This window comes from Mytilus trossulus, chromosome 2 (genome assembly GCF_036588685.1).
Source record: "Mytilus trossulus isolate FHL-02 chromosome 2, PNRI_Mtr1.1.1.hap1, whole genome shotgun sequence".
Lineage (NCBI taxonomy): Eukaryota > Metazoa > Mollusca > Bivalvia > Mytilida > Mytilidae > Mytilus > Mytilus trossulus.
This window is the reverse complement of record NC_086374.1, coordinates 65737417-65753814: the sequence shown is the minus strand read 5'-3', so window position 1 is coordinate 65753814 and position 16398 is coordinate 65737417. Positions and strand designations below refer to the sequence as shown.

Below are 16398 nucleotides of genomic sequence, written 5' to 3'. Positions count from 1 at the left end.
TGAATATATTTTGACCATTTCCTTCATGTTCTAAAAATGTAGACAATAAGTGAAGAAACTGGACTGATCTAAAATGGAAAAAAAGTTAAACTCTCACATCATACAAAGAGTTCCCAATACATTCAATTATAATTACTGTGATAGAATAGATATGATATTTTTACTTTTAACAAAACATTCAATATTTATTTGGAAGTATATAAAACAATAATAAGCTAAGCAGCTTTTAACTTTCTCCACTTCAATGAAACAACAGGAAAAATAATCATGCATGTGCTTAAGAAATGTGATAGAAAATTTCCATACATTAATACACAATGTACACATACTTCAGAAATATAATAAAATATCTAGCACTAGGTAAACTAATATATTCTATTTCAACAGCAGCATATAATCAAGCTAAACATATGTAGTAACTACATGTTTCCATTCTCAAATTTATGTAAAAATGTCCATCTAACAAATTAAGTATTATAAATAGTTTATAAAAAAAAAATGAAACAAGCGCTGTTACTATCACAATAATCGATTATTTTTTTCAATCATACTTTTTTCAGTGATAAAGGTTATTATAAAAGAACTGTATCATTTTTAATGTTTTATACCCATAAATTAACATCTACATATTATTAATTTACAATAATTTCTGCAATCGTATATAAAGTAATACAACCTCAAATAGAGTTTATTTATTTTAATTCCTAAACCATTTGTTTTTATATAGTATAACTTACCACATGTTTGAGTGACACTTGACTGGGTATCTAAATGAAACAGCTTAATTAATGTATTATTAAACAAATATATATGTATGCTTTTTGCAGTGTTTTTTTTTCTTTTTTCGAAATGGCCCTATTCCTCCCCCTGAGATCAACCCTAGATTTTGGTGGGGTTCGTGTTGCTTATTCTTTAGTTTTCAATGTTGTGTCATGTGTACTATTGTTTGTCTTTTTGTCTTTTTTCATTTTTAGCCATGTCATTGTCAGTTTATTTTCGATATATGAGTTTAACTGTCTCTCTGGTATCTTTCGTCCCTCTTTAAAGTGTAATATTCGGAATTTTTTAAACAGATATATTCAGCCAATGTATTTTTCAAAGTATGGTGCAGATGTTGAAGTCCAATGTACATCACAATGTCGTATAAAAGAAGGGCGAATGATACCAAAGGGACAGTCAAACTCATAATTCAAAAATAAACTAAATACGCCAATGTATTTTTTTTTTCTTTTATAAGGTACAAGCATCTCCGGGGTACGAAAATATAAGAACTTCATGTGCTATAAACAACATATAGGTACAAAGATAAATCATGAAATAATAAAACTATAAAAAAATCCAAAATTATTGATCGATGAACCGTAACTGATTTTTGGGACCAATGAAATGTAAGGAAATGGAATGTGCCAATGCTAATGAAGCTGAATACCATAATATCAAATGTCCTTGACTTAACACTAGTCTTTTCTCTGACAATAATGAACGTTTACAAATGTTACTGTGCCGACACCAGAAATTAAACTCCAAAGTTTTCATCTTTCGCTACTTTATCGCAGAAAAGGCAAAAACAATAACGCATCTTGGTATAATCATAAGGTATTAATCTATACACACGTGCTATAAGTCAATTTCAAAATCGTTTAAATACTTGATTAAAATCATAGATTATTATTGATACATTATAAGTTCTGATTTTTTTCAAAATTGCTTCATGTTGGGTTTAAACTGTAACACTTAGGATACGATAATAATAAATTTGAAAACTGATTTATGAAAATAGAAGAAATTATACGCTTGTCTCACATAAAGCTATGGCAAAGTGTATTTTGGAACATTTTCTAAATGACATGTGATAGACAAGATAATTCTAAATTTTAGCGATACGTTCTGATAAATAATTTATGTACTATCATGTAACTATAAAAATAATGATCTTTCATCCTGTCGTTAGTACATACTTATATTTTTACATTGCACAATGTCGTGCTGTTTTATTCAGTCCATGGGATGTGCTTCATTTATTAGTTGCTATCTATTTCTATCTAGGTTTAAACGAGTACTCATTGATCGATACTTTGTGATTTGTGCTTTGTTCCGATTTAATGATTTCAGACATATTCAACTTCTCTAGCATTTCTCGGGTTGTGTCGTAACACTACTCTCTTGGACTAGAATGCTTTGTTGGTCTTTTAACATTTGGACTCTGTTTCCTTTAAAATTACACCACATCTCCTTATTAGATAAGATTAAAACTGTAGCGGTAGTGAATACATTTAAAATTTAAAAAAAAACGAATAATTTGGATTTACCTGATAAATAATATACAACAACTTTCACATCTACTACATCTGCAGATTCACTCTGTTGTCCAGATCCCCAAATACCACCGATATATATCAGATGTCCCTTTTCTGCTTTTGGAATCCAAAACATTATACTGTCTGTTGTATACGCATAAACTATTCCACCATATGGATTCAATCCAGACGCCATTGAGGATCCTACAGCATTAAACACCATGCCACTGTTGTTACTGTTTCCAGTCGGAATCCTAACCTACAAAATATATCGGAAAATGTCTAATTTCTAATCAAATATACAATTCTGTTTAAACTTTAAAGTATCGGTGAACGATTAAGTTTAAGCAAATAATGCAATACGAAAAAATGAATAAATGTTTTTTCATAATTTTCAGGAATCTTTACAAGAGAGATAATGATTTACTATGTGAGGTAATATTTGATCGATTTGTTATTTGTTATGTACCTCATGCTCTTTAACCTAAAATACTGATGATTTCTATCACATGTATAAATATATTTCTATGTGATTTAAAGCTTCTCTGAAACAAACAAAAATATACCTTTATTGAAATAAAAATGTTGCTTAAATCTAAACCTTCTTGAAAATGGAAACTTGACTGTGTACTACAGTTTTTCATGACCGTAAAAACTTTCTGGAATGAACGGTGAAAATTGTCCATTGTCCATGCAAGGATTTCTACATTACCGTTGTGAAACACATCTGATGATCCTCCCCATCCATCAACTAATGAAAACGTAGCATAACCTGTCAATGATTGCGAAAAGAATCATATATAATTATACCGTTAATGGTGACTCAAAACATTAGAATGGCTGAATTTAACTTTGTTTTTTTATTGATTCGTGTAAATTGATGAACTAATTTTATACTCCATCTATTGTATTCAAATTTCAAACAATATAATGGAGTAAAAGGGGTTAATTCATAACATTATAAACATTTACCGTTTTCTTCACTACTATTTCGGTCTTTGTTTCGGTATAGACTTATAGTGAAAATGTCCATTTGAACGTATCAGTGTATAGTGTTTTCTAGTGCATGGTAACGATGATTTCAGAGGAATGTGTTGCATTATGCAATTAAAGTGTTTTAAAACGTTATTATTAAAAGTTTCGTTTGAATAGAACCATTTTTTTTAATAATTATCTGTATCTACCTGTATTAGTGGCGCAAATGAAATATGGTTTGTGGCGCAAATAAAATGTTAATTGGCCAAAAGCAAAGCACCGTCTAAAAATATATACAGTTAAAATAAAACTAAGTTCTATAGACCATGTAGGTTGATCTTTGTGATTTTTTTTTACCTTATACACAACACATAGTCTGATTAAGGAAACTTGCGTTTTACAAATTTCCAAACATATGTAGTTAACGGGTGTGAGTTCATAAGTGTTATTATTTGTCGTTGGGTTACTGTCTCATTGAATAATACCCCATGATACTTATGTTTATCTATAGAAGATTTTATTTTGCACAACCACTTGAACAATACTTGAACATCTGTTTTTTTTCTGTAATGGCGATTATGTCATGAACTTTATTGATAATGTGCAGCAGAAAACAGTTTATTCTATGTAGGTCTACAATTATCAGGAGCAGAATTCTTTTAGTAATGTTTCTCCGATGTTTACTAAATGCCGATTTAAAAAAGAATTGAAAGCTTCTTTTTATAAATTTCTTGGGATTCAAAAGGGTTGACCGAAATCCATTTTGTATGAAGCACAGAAGCGCTTCATTCCCAAAAGTGAGTGCATGGTCAACGCTTTACAATAAAATGGAATTGAAATGGGGAAATTGTCCGAGAGACAACAACCCGATTAGACAGGGGATACCAGTTTGCGGCAACCAAAAGGTCTTCAACGCAGCGAGAAAACTCCAAACATGTAATTGAACTTGAATTAAAAAAAAACTCCAAGACAAACAAAGGCCAGAGGCTCTTGACTTGGTACAGGCGCAAAAATGTAGTGATGTTTTGGTGAAATCTCAACCCTCCCCCTATACCTTTAGCCGATGTAGAATAAAGAAACAAACAGAAATTCGCACAGTAAAACTCAGGTTAAAAGAAGTCCGAATACGATGTTAAAATAAGTAACAAAAGAAAATAAGCAAAATGACTATGACACATAATTAACAAAGGACTACTAGCAGTAGCTGACATTCCAGCTCTAGACGCCAATAAACTGATTAAAAACTGAAAATCATGCATGCAATATTCCTCCCGTTAGGGGTTCAGTATTATACTATAATAAAATGTATGAATAGCACATAACCCGTATCATGCCAACAACTGGTTTAAAATAAATGCGTTTACTTCCAATATATAGACCCTATAAGTGAATCCATATTAATTCTAAAATATACAATCCTTAGTGACCTGAAAACAGTATCGTACCTATATCCCTTCTTGATAAGTCTGTTTAAAGATTTTGTTAGTTTCTGCGGTGAATACTGACTTTTTTGTGCTTTATAAAGAATATTTTTTATAAAAAATGGATGTGAAATACCTGAACGTATAAGAAGTCTGCATGTTATGCCATATTTACGAATGATGTCCTTATACCGATGATAAAATTTAGTAAATGTTTTGACTAGTTTGTGATATCGAAAACCCTGGTGTAATAATTTTTCAGTAATACATAAATTTCTCTCGTTAAAATTTAAAACATTGTTGCATACACGAGCGAATCGTACAAGTTGAGATATTTAAACACCGTAAGATGGTGACAAGGGAACGTCACAATCTAAAAATGGATAATTAACAATAGGAAATGAAAAATCATCTCTTTTATCATAAATTTTAGTATTAATCTTTCCGTTAGTGATATAGATATCAAGATCGAGGAAAGGGCAGTGGTCATTGTTAGTTTTAGCTTTATTTAAAGTAAGTTCAACAGGATAAATTAAGGGTGCTAAATCAAATTCTTTTTCTAATATAGGATTTCGCTATATCTTTATATAAATAAACCTTATCATATTCTTAAAAGAAAAATGAAATAAAAAAATGGGTTCATCGTTCATCTAAGCTCACAATCTGCCTCCGGAAGAAGCATACATTTTTGTTAATGTCCTTTTTTCTGATGAACTAATAGGAAAAATAGAGGTAATATCGAAATAAAAAAATAACCTAATATAAGTAATTGCTTATTTTTTTAAAATTTAAGTGGCTTATGTACAGCTTATTTGAAAACAATGATAAAAAATATAGGTCACCAATGAGTTAAAAAAAGATATTTCAAATTTAATGCCAAAAAATGTCATTTTTGCACCAAAGGGAGATAATTTGGAGCTTCTTAAATGATATAAACATTTTAAAAGTCATCTGGGGTCAAACCGAATCGACTTTTTGGATTACTTTTTGTACCATGTCATTAAGTAAAAACTAATAGTGTAAGAAATAAAATTTTAATGAAAAAATAAAGGTTAAATTTTTGGCTGATTAATTTTTGTACCCACGAGCCACCTTAAAGAAGGGATATAGTTACGATACGGTTGTCAGGTCATTAAAGATTGCATATGTTGGCGTTAATATTGATTCACTTATAGGGTCTTTGCATCGGAACAAACCACATTTATTCAAAAACCAGTTGTTGGCATAACACGAGTTATGTTCTTCTCATATATGTTATGATGGTATGATACTAAACCAACAAAATTGTTTTAAATATTATTATTACTTTTACTGTTAAGTCTGTTTTTGTTATATCTACTTTACGTGACTCTGTATTTAAGTTTCCCGTCATACTTTGAACGACAAAATTATTTTAAGTCTACCTGTGCGAATTTCAAACGCGAAAGTTTACACCAGTACTTAATACCTTACATACTTTATGGGTTGATTTTAAATAGATATATAAATCGTATGGTATAAGCTAAATGAGGATGTTAAATTTGATGTATGCCTTTTTGTGCCTCTTCGTTACATTTGTTGTTTTTGTAGTGATTAAGATGATAAAACGGTGTTGAGTGCTGTACCCCTATTTTTGACATTTTTACCTATTGTGTCTGTTTGTTTTGTTCACGCATCGTTGACAATGTAATGGAATTTGATGCGACTGTCATACAAATGAGAGGTTCAGCTAGCTATAAAACCAGGTTCAATCCACCATATTTTTTACGTAAGAAAATGCCTGTACAAAGTCAGGAATATGACAGTTGTTATCCATTCGTTTGATGTGTTTGAACTTTTGATTTTTCCATTTGATTAAGGACTTTCCTTTTCTAATATTCCTCGGAGTTCAGTATTTTTGTGTTTTTACTTTTTTCCCTTAACGGGAAGGATTGTGCCTGATATTCATATGATAAAATCATAATCTTTCAATCAGTTCAATTGAAGTCCGGAGCTGGCATGTCAGTTAACTGCTAGTAGTCTGTTGTTATTTATGTATTATTGTCATTTTTTTTATTTTCTTCAGTGACATCTTCTAACATCAGACTCGGACTTCTCTTGAACTGAATTTTAATGTGCGTATGGTTATGCGTTTACTTTTCTACATTGACTAGAGGTATAGGGGGAGGGTTGAGATCTCATAAACATGTTTAACCCTGCCGCATTTTTGCGCCCGTCCCAAGTCAGGAGCCTTGTACCTTTGTTAGTCTTGTATTATTTTTAATTTTAATTTCTTGTGTACAATTTTGAGTTAAGTATGGCGTTCATTATGACTGAACTAGTATATATTTGTTTAGGGGCCAGCTGACGGACGCTTCCAGGTACGGGAATTTCTCGCTACATTGAAGACCTGTTGGTGATCTTTTGCGGTTGTCTTTTCTATGGTCGGGTTGTTGTCTCTTTGATAAATACACCATATATCCATTCACAATCTTATTCCGAAATAAGATTGGATGTGAAATACAGGAACGTTTTAAAAGACGTCTGCATGTTGATTTATATTGAAAATTGATTATAAAATTTAGTAAATGTTTTGAAAAACCCTATAAAATTACTAAAACAAGCAATCAAAACTTATAATTATACATTGTTTTACTAGGTGTCAATTATTTTCTTTTATTTTCCTGTGCACTTTAACAGATACAGTCAAGTCGGCTTCATATCTTGACTTACATCTAGAAATTGACAATGAGGGTCTGTTGAAGACAAAAACTTTACGACAAAAGAGATGATTTCAGCTTTCCAATTGTGAACTTTCCATTTCTAAGTAGCAACATTCCAGCAGCACCTGCATACGGGGTATATATCTCCCAATTGATACGATATTCCCGTGCTTGCATTTCCTATCATGATTTTCTTGATAGAGGGTTACTGCTCACAAGGAAGCTATTAAACCAAGAGTTCCAAATGGTGAAGTTAATATCATCCCTTCGTAAATTTTACGGACGCCATCACGAGTTGGTTGACCGTTATGGAATAACCGTTTCACAAATGATATCGGATATGTTCCTTACGTCTTAACTACAATCCCCTTCCCTTTCATGAATTTGACCTACCGAATTAGACTATTTACCGGATTTGTAATCACATAAGCAACATGACGGGTGCCGCATATGGAGCAGGATCTGCTTACCCTTCCGGAGCACCTGAGATCACCCCTAGTTTTTTGGTGGGGTTCGTGTTGTTTATTCTTTAGTTTTCTATGTTGTGTCATGTGTACTATTGTTTTCTGTTTGTCTTTTTCATTTTTAGCCATGGCGTTGTCAGTTTGTTTTAGATTTACGAGTTTGACTGTCCCTTTGGTATCTTTCGTCCCTCTTTTATTGTGGAAACACGTGTCATCAAAAATAAATGTTGCATTTCATTTTTAAATGAAGGTTGATTTCAGACTTACGCGAGATTGCTGTTAGCCAATCAAAACAACGTATTATAATGAAGGATACATGTAATGTAATTAGTCATCAATATTCTAATATTGTTTGTTAACTCGAAATAATCATATTATCCTTATTGTTTTGTTTAATAATAATGATTAGTCTTGTACGTACCAGCTGGCACCCACAATCGTATCTTTTGATGGTCAAACCCATATATAACTCCGCCCATATTACACAAACATGACTCCAATGCAGATCCTATTTGGATATTTCAAAAAAAAAAGTGTACATGTAATCTGTAGAGCATATTAACACAGCAGCCAGCTTTTTTATTCCAACCTTATTTAAGTACATGGAAAGTTAAGATACAATTATTTGAAAGGTGTACTATACTACTTACTTCTCTGTCGAAGTAAATACGTATCTGCTTTTCAAAGAAGTGCCAATGAGACAAATATCCATCTAAGTCACACTTTAAAAAAGGAGACCATAATAGTTTGCTTTGATTAAAAGACAGATAACTATGTGCCTGTGTCATTTTCTCCAGTTTGTCAGTTGTTTGATGAAAATTGCTCACTCCGTATTGATATAAAAGGCTGAACAAACCTGAAACTTGTTGAGTGTAACTGCTTTCTTTTTTAAAGGGATTCTTTAATCAAAAACAACTATTATATTTACAAATTCACTGATTCAGTTCAGTGATTATACAAAATCACTGAAATTTCAGGGATTTTACGAAATCCATTATTTTACCAATTCACTGTAAAACATATAGTAGTCGTGTATCTAATATTATGTACAAAATTAATTGGTTAATAATATTTCAGTTTCTAAGAATGATACATAAATACCATTATACCTTGTGCATCAGATAAATATCCATTAGCAAGGTGAGTTCTGACTGACATAATATCTGGATAAAAACCTAGTGTATGGTTGATCTCCGTATAGCTGTCAGCACCGTCTGCAAAAATATTCTCCATGATCAATGTTGTAAAAGTTTATAAAAGGCAAAAATATTAAAAAAAGAAGGAAATTCCCTGATCAAACGGCAAAATGAAAAGCTGAAACACATCAAACAATATAAAAAAGAGGGACGAATGATAACAGAGGGACAGTCAAACTCATAAATCGTAAATAACGGCTAAAAATATAAAACAGAAAAAGAATTATAGTACATATGACACAACATAGAAAACTAAAGAATAAGCAACATGAACCCCACCACAAACTAGGGGCAATCTTATCCCTGCAATTTTGAATAGAAAAAAAACTTCTTGACATATGAAATGAGATTTAAAATGTAAATTCAAACCTATATTATTTTCGTAAGTTATCATAATTTTTTTTGACGACCTCAACATTTGAATAGATTTAAGAAGGTGTGGTATGAGTGCCAATGAAACAACTCTCCATCCAAGTCACAATAGGTATACGTAAATCATTACAGTTCAAAGTACCGTATTCAACAAGGAGCATTGGCTCACAACGAACAGCAAGCTATAAAGGACCTCAAAAATGACTAATGTTAAACCATACAAACGGAAAGTCAACGGTCTAATCTATATATACAGACAAGAAACGAGAAGCGCTAATGAACCACATCAACAAACGACAACTACTGAACATCAGATTGATGACTTGGGACAGGTGAATTCAAACTCAGCGAGTTTAAACTTTTTAATATGTAGGACTCTTCATCCTTTTCTGACACAATAGTGTAACATCACAACATAGAAAGACATACTATAAAATATCAATTGAATTGGCTAACTAAAAAGACATAGTAACGCTAGTAAACATATACTGAACGAATAAATTTGATCTATGATACAATGTAAAAACAAAATTAATAAAATAAGGGGTGAATAAATAAAGGCAACAGTAGTATACCGCTGTGAGATCTTAAACAATTAAAACAAAAAAAACAATAACCTTGAACAATAAGCCGTCATATACAATAATATACACTGGTAAATGAACATAATTTTGTGGTTAGGGATACAGTTTTAATGCAGCAGGGAAATACTTTTTACACGATAAATAATTGTGTTGTTCATAGTACGGAGAAGTGAAATTTTATAGTAATGCCAAACACTTACAAAAAGCATTACAAAGAGTATTAATAGGTCACATTAAATAGAGAGTACGATTAAAGAGAACTCTTAGTAACTGACAGCTAGTTAAAAGCCAAATACACTTGATAATGAAAATTCATGCCTCATAGACTAAAATCAACTAAACACACACACATATATAATATAAAATATCAATAACCTATTCATGCAGCGATTATTTCATTAATTGGTGTCTAATGCCACTTTCACTACTATTGTTCTATTTCGCGGCGGTCAGATTTTATTTGTTGAGGAAGCCGGTGTGCCTGAGTGAACCATCGCCATGTGGTCGGAATACTGAACCATCGTCCTGTGGTCGGAATAATTAACCATCGTCCTGTGGTCGGAGTACTGACAATCCCAGTCAATTTAGCCACAGTCGGAGTCTAGGGCACCTGTCACGTGCTTCATGCAACAAATGACAGCAGTGTACATTTACATATACTGAAAAGTTGGAAACATCTTATCAAAACAAGTAAATTCACATTATTTCTTATACTTACTGTCGACACTAACCAACATATTAAGTTGAAGTTTTGGCATGTCCGAGTTTCGCCAAGCTCTGACCTTCACCATTCCCGTCATAAATGGTCCTTCTAGTTTTGATGGACCATTGTATAATTTATGGGAACCTTAAAAAAATCATATATGTATTTCTTTTTTTTAATTTTAATTAAACTATACTGTAAAACTCCGATGTACCTTTAACAAAATTTAGCTTTGAAAAGTTAAGCTTTTACGGAGCTCTTATGTTTCATTGCTTTAATTTAACATTCAAATCATTTGTTTGAACTTTCAAGGATATGGATTTTTTATCATAACTTTAATAATTTTGATGGAAAATTTCTCAGAAATACCAGTCATTTATATTATCCCATTTTACCTGTATATGCAATGCCTCCTGTTTCAAAATCGTTGTTCTTCAGTGGAAATGTAAGAACAATGTCAATATGATTATAAATGTACACAGTTCCTCCGTAAGGATTGTTTGTGTCGTCATCTATGTGTGCTGATCCAATTCCGGTAAAAATAAAATCTTTTCCATTTTTATGTATTTTTATTTGCACATCAACTAACGCTGGATACTCCCCAAGATTATGGCTTATGATGAGATTTTTTTTAGCCGGATTCTGTGCCTTTATTGTGTACCATGGGCTTTCAAAACTTGGAATTGTAAGAGATGTCGGATTGGTTCCTAAAATAGAGTGGATCAGTTCAGTACTATAATGACTCTGTATATGTTTTTTATTGTATTGGTCGATGCACTTAAAATGGTTTTTTTTAACTTTATCTAAATCTTTTACCTTAAAGTGGTCTTGTTTGGCATTATATTTTTTTAGATTTGGATATTTGGAATACAATTATACATTCTGTGTCGTTTTGTTGAGAGAAAAAAAACTCCGTTTTGGTGTTCATACGATTTCGATTTAGTTTATATCCAAAATATATCTATTTAATATCTAGTCTTAAGTGAGTTAAACTATTAATCAGTTTAATATCGGTATATCATTAAACTCTTTTCATCAATGACATTTAAAAGATAACTTATACTTCCTAGTATGACATTTAAGTTTTCCATCATTTAGTTTGGTTTTTTTTCAAATTCAAATATTTTATTGATAGTTGTCATATCAATATAAATAAGATAACAGAGAAACTCCATCGTCATTTGATATCTGGGGTATAGTTGTCTCATCGACATTGATGAGACTTTGTCATATCTCCTTATTCTATAAAAACCCTTCAAACATGTATATATTTACATTTATATAAAATGACTGAATAAATAGTCAACGATCAATCTTACAGGGCGATGCATCATGTAATATGATTCTGTACACTACAAAATATAATATATAACAAGTCAAAAAGGGTACAATTAGTTATCAAAGGTACCAGGATTCTATTTTAATATATATATACAACTCGTCTAAACATCAACCCAACAATGTTAGATCTGTAAATTTGCTTTCGCAAATTTTTGGTTCTTCCCTCGCCGGGATTCGAACCCATGCTACTGTGATATCGTGACACCAAATCGCCTGCACTGCAGCCGTCCCGCTAGACCACACGACCACCTGGGCTCTCAAAAAAAGAGCTTTCATATATAGCGTTAACCTTTTAAATATTGAATACAATAGAAATAGTTCCTCGTTTATCACAATTAGCTGTCATATTTTCACTCGTAGAAAATTTGGAAGACCAATAACTTTTTGTGTTGATTCGGTAGACGACATTTCCATGATTTAAAAAAAAAATACAGCATGTATGGCTGTGTATTCTAATTTAAAATATATTCATCAGTGCTTTGTTCATAAAGTTCGTAACAAATAATCTTCAGACATTATCAAGGCAATTGTCATGTTTTAAAAGATGGTCCATGCATGAACTCGTTTTCAAGTTAAAACAGCCGGAATGATGAAAATCATTCGAACCATGCATCTTATCTCAATATGTCAACATTTGATGTAGCGAAAAATAAGACAACAAAAAAAGACGTAGCGAAAAATAACATTTTACTTTATCGACGCCATTGCCTCCATGTAAATAATATATAATTCGTATACAATCATTACTAAGTTAACATGGTTAATACATATATCAAATACCACATGTGTATAATTTCTATTTTCCCTTGTCCAAAATATGCATGCAATATATATATATGAAATCTATAAAGTAAAATTGTGTATGAGTATCGAATACTTTGAACTAAAACTTCAGCTACAACTAAATCCCCTCAAAATTGAGAGTGTTATTTAGGTGTTCTGGAGTGTTAATTTAAACAAATCAAACAACAGTTTTAATAATAAGATTTCGAATACCATATAGCTTTGTTTCGAAAATATTTTATCACGATATTTGAATTTAAATTTGAATGTAACTGTCAATCATCACATAAAAAGATACTCACCATAAACATTGGTCACCAAAAACAGACAAAAAACCTGAACGACGCAACTATCAAGAATAATATCTCTTTCCATTTTGAGAGTACCTTTTCTTAAACATTTAAGTTTTATTTCTACTTTATCTATAATGGTTTTGCATTAAATCAATAGATAACGTATGTTTTAGTACACAAAATAAAACAGGTAGTTGGACTATTTAATTTTTATCAATTTTATCCTGACTTTACACTAAAAAGTAAAAAAACATAGTAGTTCAGTGTATATAAAGTGCGAATCCTGCTAGTTCATTTTTACTGTTATATGCGGGTAGGTCTATTGTAGAATAAAGGATCATGGGAAAACTGTATTTGTTTACGTTTTGAAAATATCAAGTTAAAGGATTTTAAGTTAAGTTTTAACATATTTTCATTGTGATATGCCTTTATAATATACAAACATAGCATTAAAGTTCAAATAAGTGTTATAAAAGCATCATAATATAGCATATCGATTATTGAAAGCGATCCATTTTAACTATAGATGCGATGAATTATCACTGTTAGTGCAGTCATTATTAATGTAGAATTTTCAAAGATGCGAGGAATTTTTATTGTAGAATTTTGTGATAATTGCACTTGCAACAAATGAAAAAAAACTTAGTTGATGACTCTAGGATTTATGATACATTCATTTTCAAATTGAAATACAAACTCCTCATTCATTCTTCATCAAATATATAGCTTTTCAAACTTGTAACAAAAGCGATTCTCAAAATGTCATATTGTATCTTCAGATTACGTTTCTCCTTGATTTAAACTTATATAGGGAGTCACTGGAGCGTGACAGCAGCGGGCCCTCTTAGGCAGTCAGTGGGCCCCTACTTATGAAAAAATCTAGATCCGCGAATGGATACTACCGCAGAGTTAAAACCATGCAAATTTGGGTTATTGTACTCGAATGCATACAACAATTCATTTTTGTTGATTTTAGACCCTTTGGGACTCTATGTGGGCTATTTCAGCAACTAGGCAAAAAATCCCCAAACTAGCTAGATACACGGTTAGATTCAGCATGTCAACGAATTCCAAATATCTATATTAAAGGACTTTTGTCTATAAATTTGGACCCCACAAAATTGAAAAAGGGACCAAAAATATAAAAAAAAATGCATGCATCGGATACATTTGTTATTGAAGGCATGACTGTAACAATAGGATGAATATACAAAAATATCTTATTCTGGGGTCTCATTTGGGGGTTCTAATCCCGGATCCCGCTTACTGTTTTGGCAGATGCCCGTATTCCGCTTATTGTTTTGTCAGATTCCTGTATCCCGCTTATACTATGCAGTTCTAATTTTTTGTAATTATCCGTGTCCCGCTAGACTTCATTTCCCGTTTTTCACTACATTATCATTTGACATTCACCTGTCACGCTTGCAAAAAATCGGCAATCCGGCGTGACGCTTATACCCAAATGCGACCCACTATTTTACTTTATTTTGACTCATATTAAGCCCATTATAAATATATTAAAAAAGAAGCGTAGATTTTTTTATCCCTTTTTATCCCGTCTCGTTTCGTTTTTGAACCATATATAGATGTCGTATGTGGCAATGAGACAACTCTCCATCCGAGTCACAATTTATAAAAGTAGACCATTATACGTCAAAATACGGTCTTCAACAGAGAGTCTAGGCTCACACCGAACAGTAAGTCATAAAGGGCTCCAGTGTAAAACCTTTTAAACGGGAAAACAAAGGTGCAATCTATATCAAGATGTACGTAATTAGTGGTGAAATGTCATGGGAATGGATAAAACCAAATAAGGATAAAGATCCCTATACGCTTTATAAGAAACTAAATGGAATACATTTGAAATAAATGTTATTTCTATGGAATTTATTAGTGTTTTAAAACCAAACTTTCCTCCGTAAGTTAAATTTAATCAAATCTTTCTCTTACTTTATCTATTGTTTGAGCAAGTCGGCTAAATTAAGGCTTTACAGCTAATTTCATAATGCATCTAAAGCAAAACTTTGTTTGGCTTGCTTGCTTTGTTTGTATAATTGTTTATACAAACTTTGTAAATAAGATTGACATTTTTAAACAATATGAATAGGCATAGTTTAACCTGTATTTTTAATATTTGAATTAAATTAGGTGTTATCATAATGAGTATCCAATAAAAAAAAAAGCAAGCAAATTAACTAAAGTCTTGCTCTTCATGCTTAAAGAAATGAGCTGTAATAGATAAAAAAAATAATTATACAGTGAAAATGCACCGCATATACAATACTAATGATTCGCTCCACAGTAAAAATGAAAGAATAGTATCATTATTCGACAGTAAACATGACTAGCATTACGAAATCATCATAGTGGAATTTAGTTAAATATGAAGAAACTGAATGACAAAACATATTCTACGTTATAGAACTTTAATAATTGTATTAAAATGAATATGTTTTACTGCAACAACATATCACCTGTTAGTTATAAAGCACCTGCACGATCTGTTCGTGACATGTCCTAAATATTCACCTATTTTGGTATATATTTCACAGCTGGATGGCTTTAGGCGCGATAAAACCCCGCTCGCATCTCTAACTTTGTTTTATTAGTATTATGTATTTCTGAACATATACATTTTAACTGATTTTCTTCATTTTCTTCAAAAATTATAAAAAAGTTCGTCTGTTTATTTATCATTCTACATTAGACATTTATGGCATATACAGTAAAAATGATATTTTAGGATCCGCACTTTACATACACTGGTAGTTTGTCTTGGCTTTTTGATGGAAAGATGCCTAAGGTCGAAATGTTGTAGAAAAGGGTATTTTTTTACAGTATATTTATAAAGGGGGATTCATTTTCGATACCACAGTCTCTGTAGTTTTGAACTCCTTGACATCTGTTCTGGCGTTCAATCAATAACTATTTATCAATACTACTTTTCAATCGTATCAAAAGACGTTGATAACATTTCTTTACACCGACGAATGTCGTCAGGACAGGAAGAAAATACTAGGATATTATCGCAAAGGGGATATCCCTTTTCGACTTCTATATCTTCTGATTATGAAGTCAAAGATATTATTTATTGTGATTTAAATCATTAAAGTTATATAAGCTACATTTCGCTATACAACCAGGTTTGGCCTACCATCTTCTTCGTAAAATGCCTCTACTATAAATGTATATAAACCCTCATCTATGGGTGTATTCATCGATGACTTTTCCAAGTCATGATGATGTCATTTGTTGTACACCCGAACGTTGGTTGATGGCGTTTGATTT

At 31.5% G+C, this 16398-nt stretch overlaps 1 protein-coding gene across 1 annotated transcript; it reads right to left on the bottom strand.

The window, feature by feature from the left end:
* Nucleotides 1-30: 30 nt before the first annotated feature.
* On the bottom strand, nt 31-16328 carry LOC134705943 (uncharacterized). Its single transcript, XM_063564656.1, has 9 exons — nt 16265-16328; nt 11089-11400; nt 10709-10837; nt 8948-9052; nt 8260-8346; nt 2864-3069; nt 2310-2556; nt 738-767; nt 31-68 (listed from the first exon to the last, which is right to left on the bottom strand). The coding sequence occupies exons 1-9, from the start codon at nt 16326-16328 to the stop codon at nt 31-33; spliced, it is 1218 nt and encodes a 405-aa protein (XP_063420726.1).
* Between the last annotated feature and the right edge of the window lie 70 nt (nt 16329-16398).